Source organism: Hemitrygon akajei, chromosome 9, assembly GCF_048418815.1.
Source record: "Hemitrygon akajei chromosome 9, sHemAka1.3, whole genome shotgun sequence".
NCBI classification, from domain to species: domain Eukaryota; kingdom Metazoa; phylum Chordata; class Chondrichthyes; order Myliobatiformes; family Dasyatidae; genus Hemitrygon; species Hemitrygon akajei.
Window position 1 is genome coordinate 25463375 of NC_133132.1, and position 12816 is coordinate 25476190.

At 44.6% G+C, this 12816-nt stretch overlaps 1 protein-coding gene across 2 annotated transcripts in view; it reads left to right on the forward strand.

Moving 5' to 3' along the window:
• The first annotated feature begins 878 nt into the window (after positions 1-878).
• The window catches only part of dgcr2 (DiGeorge syndrome critical region gene 2), a 112266-nt gene continuing 100328 nt past the window's right edge, over positions 879-12816 (forward strand). The window contains exons 1-3 of one of the 2 annotated variants that reach the window (XM_073055670.1): positions 879-1084; positions 7309-7341; positions 11453-11575. In XM_073055670.1, coding sequence (XP_072911771.1) covers positions 1015-1084; positions 7309-7341; positions 11453-11575 — 226 coding nt within the window. In that variant the 5' untranslated portion in view covers positions 879-1014. The remainder of the gene's footprint in view (positions 1085-7308; positions 7342-11452; positions 11576-12816) is intronic. The other variant, XM_073055669.1, reaches the window with a different exon arrangement.

A 12816-nucleotide genomic window follows, 5' to 3' on the forward strand; every position in this document is an offset into this window, starting at 1 on the left:
CCATCCCAACTCACTACAAGTGTCTGGGTGAAAATATCTCAAATCAAAGCCAAAGTTAATGTAGCAATAAACCTCTGTCCATCATTTCTCACCAGTCTAATGGACTTGTAACTCCAGGCTGGTCATTCAGAGCAGGGAATGGACAGTACATTCCTGTGTTACCAGCTTTGTCCATCTTACTTGTTAATAAAAATACTAACTGAAAAAGTAAGGCTCCCACCTTCTTGCTCTAACTCTGATCTTTTTTCCAGTCCTGATGAAGGGTCTCAGCCCAAAACGTCGACTGTTTACTCTTTTCCATTGATGCTGCGTGACCTGCTGAGTTCCTCCAGCATCTTGCTCCCAAACTACGTCGAGTCTCACCCATATACAGGAGGCCACACCGGAAACAGCAGATGATTCTAACAGACTCGCAGGTGAAGTATCAGCTCACCTGGAAGGACTGTTTGGGGTCCTGCATGTTAGTGAGGCAGGAGGTGTAGGGCCAGATGTGGCACGTTCCGCTTGCAAGGATAAGTGTCGGGATGGAGATCAGTGGGGAGGGACGTGTACGAGGGAGTTGCCTCGGGAGCGAATCCTGTCTATGTCTAAGACAGGGATATGTAACACACAAGGTAGATAATCTCTCCCAAAGCTGCTGTTCAACCAGTTCCAGATCTGAGAGTCACGCCACTTAATCCAGCCTACTTCTGGTACGGACCACACCCCCTCGGGGGAGCAGGGCCCCACCCACGTGGCCAGATCCCACCTCCTGCTTTGAGTTCCGCCCCCCGATTTGAGCTCAAGCCCTGATTGCAGACCCCCTGCTGCTAGATCCGCCCCCATATCGTAAGCCCCGCCCCGTAGAGCCCCCCCCCCCCCCCCCTCCGTCCAGCTGCTTCGCTTGCTCGCTCCCGGAATGCTCGGCGCGCTGCGGTCGCCATCTTATGTGTTTCTTAGAGGCTGAGGCTGGGAGCTGGTGCGTGCGGCGGGGCTGGAGCTGCTGCAGCCGGCTGGAGGATGCCTGGCGGATAAATGTGGCCCAAACCCAGCATCGCTCTGCTGTTGTTGCTGATCGCGGTGGTGGCGAAGCCAGAGCGGCCAGGTAACGGGGGCGGGGTGGGGGGGGGGTGGGGGGCGAGGCCAGGCTTGGCCTCCTACCTTATGGAGAGCGCTGAGGATTTATTCCCGGGCAGGGAGGCCGTTCCCAGCCTGTGGAAGTGTTGGTTACGTTGGGCGCCTGGTGGAGAGACGGATTATTTCACCACGGCAGCTCTGGTGGAATAATAGAGTTATAGACTCTCCGTCCAGTCCAGCAAACCTTGGGAACCGATCAGAGAACGGTACAACTACCAGCTCTTGCCGTTATGCTCTTCAGATAGGGGTAGGTGTGGTGTTGCATATCACTAAGGGCTGTTCTCTCTCTCACCTCATTAGTTTAACAACACTGACCTCAGAAAATGAGCTTGCCGCTTGGATCCACACACATACGTTTCCAGATAAATAAGTCATATTCCTCTCGCCCCACCCTCAAATAAATCCCTGTCGATACAACAATCATCAGCAAAAATACAAATGTATGGGTGACATTAACTCGGTGGCAGCAAATGGATAAATGGAATGTTTCCTGATTGTCAGGACTTGACAAATGGTGTATGTTTGGAATCTGGGTACCTCCCCTAAGTGATTTGAATGAAGGAAAATAGAGTTGCGTATTCAGGTTTCCAGATGATAATGAATAAAGAAGGGAAGGAGAATCAAAAAGTTATAAAGGATGCAGGCAATTTGAGTGGTATGGCAGATGTTTAATGAACAGTGTGCTGTTACTCGTCACTTTAGATTCAAGAGCTGAAATCTTTAGTAAACAACCGGGAATTGTACAGCTGCAGGGAGATTTGGGGTTGTTATGTTCAAAGAAATGAATTTCAAAGGGTTATAGGAAGCATTTATCTCAAGCTGAAGTGGCAATTTGTGGAACACTGAAATCATTTAAATTTGTCTCCAAGTTATATTTGATAAAAATCTGCTCTAACCTCTGCATTCCTGTTTTATGACCTGATCATAACATTGTTACAATGCTGAGAATAGCCCATGTTCATATTGCTTTTTTTAGTTAAAGAAAACAATCCCATTACTCTGCCCTGCAAATTATTTTCTTTTATGTTTATCTAATTCCTTCTTGAATTGCCTGATTGATGTTCCACAAGCACTACAAGAAGAATCTTCCAGGTTAAAACTATTCTGTCTAGAAAAAAAGCGAGTTTTTCACTTGTGTATTTTGTCCATTATTAATTCTGTCATCTAACAATCTGATAATGTAGTTTACTCTGCTCTGAACAAGTTGTGATCTTAATGTCTCAAGTCTTCCTTGTCCATTGCTGAGATCTTTAACTTTCTCTTTCTTTGTTAGAGGAAAATCTTTTTTTCTGTGAAAGCGCTCTAAACTTAGAATGCAACTGTTATGTGCTCCTGAAGCAAATTCTGTCCTCTCTAGTCACTTTCCAAAACTCAGCTGTCAGTTGAGTAAAACAGTGATTCAACTGAAAGAGATAGTCTGAACTAACAAGGAGAGTTGGTTATATTTTGTGCTATTTTCATAATGGCAATAGAGTTAAATGGCTCAAAGGTTGGTGCAAGAGACTGGGTCAGTACCACCAGTACTGGGGAAAGAGGGAGCTGTTCCATTGGGATAAGTTTCATTTGAATTCTGCTAGGACCAAAGTACTGCGACATGATTCCCGGAGAGGGTTCTGAGAGACAAGGTCTATCTGCATTTGGAAAGGCAAGGACTGATTGGTACCAATGGAAAATCGTGTGTCATGAATTTTATTGCATTTTTTCCCAAAGAGGTACCCATGAGAATTGACAGGCAGAGCAGCAGACACTATGAGGCTTTAGCAAGGCCTTTGACCAGGTCCCACAAGTAGGTTGGTCTGGAAACTGAGATGACGTGGTGTGCAGGATGAGCGAGCATGATAGTGAAAGTGATTTTTAGATTGGAGGCCTGTGACCACTGATGTGACACAGCTGGGTACCTTTTTGTCATGCATAATGATTTGGATGAGATTGTAGGTTTGGTTCTCATCCAAGTCATTAACATGGATATGACAAACAACATGATTAGTATGTTTGTGGTTGACTTCAAAATTGGTGGTGTGGTAGGACAATGAAGAAGGTTGTCAAAAGTTGCAACAGAAATTAGATGAGAAGACAGGCCAAGGAATGGCAGATGTGAAATGAAACATTTTGGGAAGTTTTGCACAATAAATGACAGAGCTCTGGAGCATCTTGTAAAACAGAGTACGTGCTGAGGAACGCACTCAAACTTGGTGCAGCCACTGCAGGGGCCCAGTGGGGAAGGACCACAGTCTAGGGTCGTTCTCCCGCGGGAGTTGAGGGGTAGGGGGGGTGAGGTGTATACCCCTGAGCAAGTGTATGTAAATATGAAGTAACAGAGTGCCACGTGGGTGGCGAAAAGTGTGAAAATGTAAAGACTGTAATGGAAACAGTTATAAAGGATTGAGAGTCATTGAGTGGTTTATTGTATATAATTTTATTTTTGAATAAAGTATATTTTGTTAAAAATATCTTGTAAAACAGAGACTTCGGGGTACAAGTACGTATGTGATGAAGGAGACATATGGCATACTTGTCTTCCTTAGATGGGGCATTGAGTATCAGAGTTGGGAAGTCATGTTACTGTTGTATAGGACATTGGTGAGACTGCACCTAGAATACTGGTCCATACTAAAGGATGTGATTATGCTCAAGAGTATATGGAAAACATTTCACAAGGATGATCCTAGGGCTGGAAGGTACGCATTATAAAGAGAGACCAGATAGGCAAAGGCTGTTTTCCTTGGAGCAGAGGGGTATAAGACAAGATATAGGAGCAGAATTAGGCCATTTGGACAATTGAGTCTGCTCCCCCATTTTGTCATGGCTGATCCAATTTTCCCCTCAGCCCCAATCTCCTGTCATCTCCCTGTATCCCTTCTTGCCCAAGGGATGACATTAGAGGTTTATAAAATCAGGAGCCATGGATAAGATACAGTCGTGATTTTTACCCACAGGGTAGGAGAAGAGGTTTAAGATAGGATGGGAATAGTTTAAAGGGGACCTGAGGGGCAAATGTTTCACACAATGTGATTGATATATGGAACAATCTGCCAGAGGAAGTGTTAGAGGGAGTTTAGAAGAGATTGCATAGGTTAGTGGAAAGGAAAGGTTTAAAGGGCTATGGGCCAAATGTAGGCAAATGTAACTAGCTCAACTGACAACTTGATTGACATGGACGAGTCTGCTCAAAGGGGCTGTTTCTGTGTGGTATAATTCTATGATTTATCTGCCACTGCAATTTTATTATGTCATAGATTCCAAAAGGAAAGTTGATGTGATAATTAAAGGCTATTGATCTAAGTGCACAAAACATTCATACCAATTCATTCACAGAGAAAAATGGAAATGTTTTAATAACCATTAGGCAGATATGATTGCAAACTAGCCAAGGCTGGGAACTGTATTTCAGAGGTCTATTTGAAGGATAATCAAAATTGAAAACAACTGGTGAGATAGCTCAGATAGTAGCCTTAAGACAGTGTGAGAAATTATCTTGGCTCAAAACATGGAAGTAAAGTCTGTTTGGATAGAGATCTGAAATAAAAGAGAAAAATGATATTTTGTTGTCTATTAATTCAACAGTACAAGATTAGAGTGTTGGTATTCAGGAAATCTGGGTGTTCTTGCATAAGAAACCATTGGTATGCAGTTTCAACAAGTTTATAAGATGACAAGTATATATTGGCTCCATTACAAAAGGGCTAAGTATAAAAGTGAAAAAATCTTTACCAGGTTCATTCAGTAATGCAAGTATTGACTGAGTAAATTATGTCTGTTGTCCCAGGTGTAGAAGAATGAGAATGGTCTTATCAAAGCATGTAACTCTAAGTAGCTTGATATTTCCTATGGTAGAATCTTGAATGGGGGTCATTCTTCAGAGGAGATGCATGCTTGAGATGTGAGGAAAATTCCCTTGAGGTCTGTAAACTGATGGAATTCTGTACCTTGGAGCTGGGGATGCTGTTGAGTTATTGGGCTGCATTCTGTTCAGACTGGCTTGCTCTTGTCCCATCCCAAAGTCAATAATTCAGTGACCTGCAACGAGTACCTTGTTACTGGTTTTCTAGTAAGCTGTGATCAAAGGGAGAGCATGTTGCAGCCCATGCAGTATTTCAAAGCTGAGACAGCCCTTTGGACTACCTGAGTTCATGGATTTGAGGCCAATTCCCAGACCAGTTAATGTTTTATTGAATCTAGGTGGCTCTGCAAATGTCAAAAGTTAGACCAGGATTGCTAGCTGTGCTCCTTTACAGTGATACTGTGTATTCACTAGTCAAACTAATTATCATTTTAAAGTAGTAATGACCTCTAGTATGTGGCAAGGTGTGGGAGTGAGTCTCAGCCAGCTGGTTAGGAACCCTGCTTGACATGGTAACTAGTGTTTTTGTATAATCCAAAATAATCTGGATATCAGCAAGTTGAAACTTGACTGACTGCTGGCTGTAAGATTTTAACTTCTCTGAGATCGCAGGTTACTCATAGAATCAAGGTATAGTGCTGTTTTATTGGTTTCCATTTGAAGAAAGCTGTTTAATTACTGTACTACAACATATGAAAAAGATGTCTGGTTACCTGGGTTTCAGCACCTAAGTTACAGGGAAAGGCTGAACAAGTTAGGTCTTTATTCTTTGGAGCATAGAAGGTTGAGGGGGGACTTGATAGAGGTATTTAAAATAATGAGGGAGATAGATCGAGTTGACGTGGATAGGCTTTTTCCATTGAGAGTAGGGGAGATTCAAACAAGAGGACATGAGTTGAGTGTTAAGGGGCAAAAGTTTAGGGGTAACACGAGGGGGAATTTCTTTACTCAGAGTGTGGTAGCTGTGTGGAATGAGCTTCCAGTAGAAGTGGTAGAGGCAGGTTCGATATTGTCATATAGGAAAGGAATGGAGGGTTATGGGCTGAGTGCGGGCCATTGGGACTAGGTGAGTGAAAGCATCGGCATGGACTAGAAGAACCGAGATGGCCTGTTTCCGTGCTGTAATTGTTATATGGTTACCTAACAGATCTGTCAAGTGCTTCAGGATTGGCTGAACAGTGAGGTCTCTCAGTAATTGTCTCTATGGTTGTTTCTCTTCTTGTCTTCTCCATCTCTACTGATCGCAGTTCTAAGAGAAGACGCATAAAAGATTTATCTCTGTTCTCAGTTGATTGCTTTTTATCCTTTGGGCAGATGCTAGTGGTTTGGCCAATATTCCTTATCCAGAATTTTCCTAATTACCTTGCTTCAATCAGTTACGCCAACCAGTTTCTCTTCCTATGAATGCGACCCTTGTCAATCTCTAGCTTTAGTTGGGTGGTGTTTGGAGGTCAGGATGTTCAGGTAAGGGGCGGTATGGCAGCATAGCAGTTAGCATCAGACTGATAATGTGCCGGTGACCCAGGTTTATTTCCTGCTGCTGTCTGTAAGGAGTTTGCATGTTCTTTGCATGGGTTTCCAACCTCATTTCAAAGACATTGATCACTTGGCTGTAATTGGGTGGTACAGGCTTGTGGGCTGGAAAGGTGCCATATCTCCAAATAAAATAATATTTTAGTACTGACCAAAATGATGTAAACTGATCTACCTGTCCAACACAAGCTCAGTTGCCATAAAGCATCCTAGTTAATGTCATATTTATTTTTCCTCCTGAGATTATTAGTGGTACGTGCCTGCTTTTAAAGCTCTACGCAGACTTAACTGCTGAAGCTTGTATATTGAAGAATACTGTCTCAACATCCTTTTTATTCTTTTATCATCTTCCCAAACCCTACAATACCTTAACCATTAATATATGGATAATTTCAAGTAATAAACAACTTACTTAATCTTCTAGCTATGCTCCTGACAATTAATTCATGAGTTAACTTACAACATATTGATCCTGTTGGAGCCAAAACTATACATGGCTTGTTTCTATGTTCCCATGGTGATGACACGGTTCTCTGCATCTTGGAGCAATCTATGTAGATTGATCTTTTCTCCCTCATGACAGTGTTTCCTTTGTGCCCAGTCTTCATTTAAGGGACTCTTCTAATCTTGAGTCCCAATGTGAGATCTTTCTCAACTGTGCCTAGAATATTTAGGCTGTTGGTAAAGAAGCATTCAATGTAGAAAAAATCTGGCATTGTTTTAGGGATAGAGTCCGACATTAAACCCTGTGTCCTAATGTATAGGATTATCTATGGCTGTGGTAAACTATTCCTAAGCTGTTCATTCTGTTTTTACAGGTCCACGCCTTGCTCTGGCAAGACTTCTGTCAGGTAAGAGTTTTATGAAAATATGAAGTACAGTTGGCCCTCCGTATCCGTAGGTTCCACATGCGTGGATTCAACCAACCGCGGATCAGGAAAACCCGGAAGACCTCTCTCCAGCACTCGTTGTTTGAGCATGTACAGACTTTTTTTTCTTGTCATTATTCCCTAAACAAAACAGTATAACAACTATTTACATATTATTTACATTGTATTAGGTACTATAAGTAATCTAGAGATGATTTAAAGTACAGACAGTCTTTAAGTCGGATTTGTACGTAAATCGGAACAGGTATTATTTAGCGTCAGTTAGTCAAACGTTTGTCTTAGTATATAGTAAACACGAGGAAATCTGCAGATGCTGGAAATTCAAGCAACATACACAAAATGCTGGTGGAACACAGCAGGCCAGGCAGCATGTATAGGAAGAAGTGCTGTTGATGTTTCAGGCCGAGTCCCTTCGTCAGGACTAACTGAAAGGAAAGATAGTAAGAGATTTGAAAGTAGGAGTGGGAGGGGAAAATGCAAAATGATAGGAGAAGACCGGAGGGGGTGGGGTGAAGCTGAGAGCCAGACAAGTGATTGGCAAAAGGGATACAGAGCTAGAGAAGGGAAAGGATCATGGGACGGGAGGGCAAGGGAGAAAGAAAGGGGGAAGGGAGCACCAGAGGGAGGTGGAGAACAGGCAGAGAGAGGCAAAAAAAAATCAGGGATGGGGTAAGAAGGGGAGGGGCATTAACGGAAGTTAGAGAAGTCAATGTTCATGCCATCAGGTTGGAGGCTATCTAGCTGGTATATAAGGTGTTGTTCCTCCAACCTGAGTGTGGCTTCATCTTGACAGTAGAGGAGGCCATGGATAGACATATCAGAATGGGAATGGGACGTGGAATTAAAATGTGTGGCCACTGGGAGATCCTGCTTTGTCTGGCAGACAGAGCGTAGGTGTTCAGCGAAACGGTCTCCCAGTCTGCGTCGGGTCTCCCCAATATATAAAAGGCCACACCGGGAGCACCAGACACAGTATACCACACCAGCTGACTCACAGGTGAAGTGTCGCCTCACCTGGAGGGACTGTCTGCGGCCCTGAATGGTGGTGAAGGAGGAACTGTGAGGGCAGGTGTAGCACTCGTTCCGCTTGCAAGGATAAGTGCCAGGAGGGAGATCGGTGGGAAGGGATGGGGGGGATGAATGGACAAGGGATCCCTGCAGAAAGCAGAAAGGGGGGGGAGGGAAAGATGTGCTTGGTAGTGGGATCCTGTTGGAGGTGGCGGAAGTTATGGAGAATTATACGTTGGATCCAGAGGCTGGTGGGGTGGTAGGTGAGGACAAGGGGAACCCTATCCTGAGTGGGGTGGTGGGCAGATGGGGTGAGGGCAAATGTGTGGGAAATGGGAGAGATCTGTTTGAGAGCAGAGTTGATGGTGGAAGAAGGGAAGCCCCTTTGTTTAAAAAAGGAAGACATCTCCTTCGTCCTGGAATGAAAAGCCTCATCCTGAGAGCAGATGAGACAGAGGAATTGTGAGAAGGGGATAGCATTTTTGCAAGAGACAGGGTGGGAAGAGGAATAGTCTTTGCAAGAGACAGGGTGGGAAGAGGAATAGTCCAGGTAGCTGTGAGAGTCTGTAGGCTTATAGTAGATATTAGTAGATAGGCTGTCTCCAGAGATGGAGACAGAAAGATCAAGAAAGGGGAGGGAGGTGTCAGAAATAGACCAGGTAAATTTGAGGGCAGGGTCAGCATGCGTGTAGGAGGCAGCGCCAATGCAGTTGTCGATTTAGCAAAGGAAAAGAGGGGGACGGATAGACCCGTATAGGCTTGGAACATGGACTCCTCCACAAAGCCAACAAAAAGGCAGGCATAACTGGAACCCATGCGGGTGTCCATGGCTACACCTTTGGTTTGGAGGAAGTGGGAGGAGCCAAAGGGGAAATTATTGAGAGTAAGAACTAATTCAGCTAGACGGAGGAGAGTGGTGGTAGAGGGGAATTGGTTAGGTCTGGAATCCAAAAAGAAGCTTTGAGATGGAGGTATATAGGGACTGGACGTCCATGATGAAAATAAGGCGGTGGGGGCCAGGGAACTTAAAATCATTGAAAAAATTCAAAGCATGAGAAGCGTCACGAACATAGGTGGGAAGGCATTGAACATGGGATAAAACAGTGTCGAGATATGCAGAAATGAGTTTGGTGGGGCAGGAGCAAGCTGAGACAATAGGTCTACCTGGACAGGTAGGTTTGTGGATCTTGGGTAGGAGGTAGAAACGGGAAGTGCGGGGTGTGGGAACTATGAGGTTGGTGGCAGTGGATGGGAGATCCCCAGAGCTGATAAGGTTGGTGATGGTATAGGAGATAGTGGCCCGGTGCTCCTTAGTGGGGTCATGATCAAGGGGTAAATAAGAGGAGGTATCAGAGAGTTGTCACTGTGTCTCGGCCTGGTAGAGGTCAGTACACCAGACTACAACAGCTCCTCCCTTATCAGCGGGTTTTATAGTAAGGTTGGGATTGGTGCGGAGGGAGCAGAGAGCAGAGCATTTGGGAGGAGTGAGGTTGGAATTGGAACACGGTGTGGTGAAGTCGAGACGGTTGATGTCCCATCGGCAATTAGCAACAAAGAGATCCAGAGCAGGCAGAAGACCAGAGCGGGGTGTCCATGAAGAGGAGGAGGGTTGAAGACGGGAGAAGGGGTCATCGGTGGGGGTAGGAGAGTCCTTGCCAAAGAAGTAAGCTCGGAGACGGAGCTGGTGGAAGATGATTTCGACATCATGGTGTACGCGGAACTCGCTGATGTGTGGGTGAAGGGGGACAAAGGTGAGGCCCTCACTGAGGACAGAGCGCTCTGCCTCAGAGAGTTGAAGGTCGGAGGGAATGGTAAAGACCCGGCACGGATGAGAGATGGGATCTGGGGGGGGGGGGGGGGAGGCTGGTGGTGTCGGTGGAGAGGGGAGGGTTGGGGTGAGAGGAAAATGGAGCCTCGGAGGGCCCAGGAGCTGACGATGGGATCTGAGGGAGAGGGGATTGCAGAGTGGGGGAGGGGGAGACGGGAGTCACAATCGCAGCATTAGAATATAGTATATATTTTACCTTTCTATGCATATAAAACACTTAAGAAACGTATGTATTTCAATAATTAAAGCACTGCGTTGCTTAGTAATAATTGTAGCTTTCATCAGGACAGGGCCTTTCACATGCTCCATTATTCTCAGTTTATCCTTTAAAATTGTTCAGATTGTAAACCAACTGTAGCCTAACGCTTTTCCAATGACCGATGGTGTTTCACCTCTTTCGGATCGGATTATTATTTCCACTTTAATTTCAGTCGTGTTTGTTTTCTGTCAACGGAACAGAAACACAAGCTCCCCTAGGTCCTAAAGTCCACCCACACAGAGACAGGTTAAATAAGGGACTTGAGCATCCACGTTTTTTGGTATCCACGGGGGGTCCCGGAACCAATCCCTCGTGGATAAGGAGGGCCAATTGTATAGCACATTTGTTAATGTGTGACATTATGTAATGACTGTATTTATCATTGAATACAAAATAAAACAAATGGACCTATCAGCATGTGTCAGGAGTCAGGATAAAAGTCTTTAAAGATGTAATTCCTTCAGCACCAGCAACACTTTTATGACTCAAGTTGTCAGATTGTAGTTAACTTTCTGTGTCTGATGGCAATTGATGGGTTTGTATTTGGAAAGGTTTTATGTTCTTTGTAAGTTCTCCATACACCTATGGTATATCCGTGGCCTTGATTACCAGTGATGCAGATTTGCTGCCGGTGGACCATGCTGACTTCTGTGAAGGGGTTGGGCTTTGATGAAGTTAAGTGGAAAATGGTGAACTGGAATGTCCTAAGAATACACTTATTAGGGATTTGAATGCACGAATGAGTCTTTTCCCTCAACTATTGGCAGATCCACTGTTTCATCGTCACAGTTACATTTCAGTTCTGTTTCTGACTGGTCTACAGAGAGATGTTGGGATTCTCCCTGTAGTTCTTCCTATTTCAACACCAGTTGAGGAGGGAAAGCTCTGTCAGCATGCTGGTTTAAAATAGGAAGTATTGTAGAAACAGCATTTGGACGAGCTGCTGATGTGGTAACATTGTTTGTTCCTTTTCGCAGAGCTGCGCTGTACCACTGGAGAATTTGCTTGTAAGACTGGAACTATTCAGTGTATTCCTCAGAGCTGGTACTGCGATGGCTGGCAGACCTGTGAAGATGGCAGTGATGAACTTGACTGTCCAGGTAAAGGATTAAACTAGGATTCGGTCTGTGGTGTGATCTCAAATATGTTATTTTTGGTTCAGTTATATTTGTGACATCAATGCACATGGAAGTAAATATAAAACCCAAGACTCTTAAGCAAGGTATCTCACTTCATTTCCTTCTCCGGTATAACCTAAAATAAAGATTTTGTGTCGGTGTATATAGAAACACACAGATTAGTGTCTATAAAATGGTGAGTATTGTGGCACAGGCATTGTTCTGTGATGTGATGAAGTGCTATCGAAGGTTAGTCATGGTTAAAATTAATTACTGCCTGAATGCAACAGGTCTACAGTGGGTGCAAACTTACTGGGTCTTCACTTGGCTTTGATTGGTCAGGGGCACGTGGACAACGGCAGTGCGTTGATCAGGATGCTGTTATCTATTACAGCTTGGCACTCATCTCAGCTGTTCCCTCAGTACTAAGCAAGTTTCTCAAATTGAGCCTCTGTACCTCCCTCTGGAACTGGATCCTCAACTTGGTTATGGGGAAATTGCAGTTAATGCAGTTCAGTAACAACATCTCATCTGACAGTCAACACAGCCGTACCTCAAGGATGTGTGCTTAGCCCACTGCTCTACTCTTTCTATACTAATGCTGTGTGGCTAGGCGCAGCTGAAATGCCATCTGTACATTTGTCGATGACACCAGTATCTTTGCGGATTCTCAGGCGGCAACAAGATGGTGTACAGGAGTGAGATAGAACAGCTGGTGTCACAACCACCACCTTACTCAACGTCAGCAAACCCAAAAAAAAAGATTGTGGACTTCAGGAAGGGGAAGTGAGAGAACACGCACCAGTCCTCATAAAAGGGTTAATGGAAGAAAGGGTGAGCAGATTCAATTTTTTGAGCATAGATATCTCAGAGGATTTATCCTGGTCCTGGCACATGAATACATGAAGAGATAGTAAGAGATTTGAAAGGGGGAGGGAAAATCCAAAATGATAGGAGAAGACAGGAGGGGGAGGGATGAAGCTAAGAGCTGGAAAGTTGATTGGCAAAAGGGATACACAGCTGGAGAAGGGGAGGATCATGGGACAGGAGGCCTAGGGAGAAAGAAAGGGGGGGGGGGAGCAGACAAGGAGCGATTGTGAGAGGGACAGAGAGAGGAAAAAAGGGGGTGAAAAAAATAATAAATAAATAAGGAAATGGACAAGGGAGTCCCTGTGGAAAGCAGAAGGGGGGGGGGAGAGAAAGATGTGCTTGGTGGTGGGATC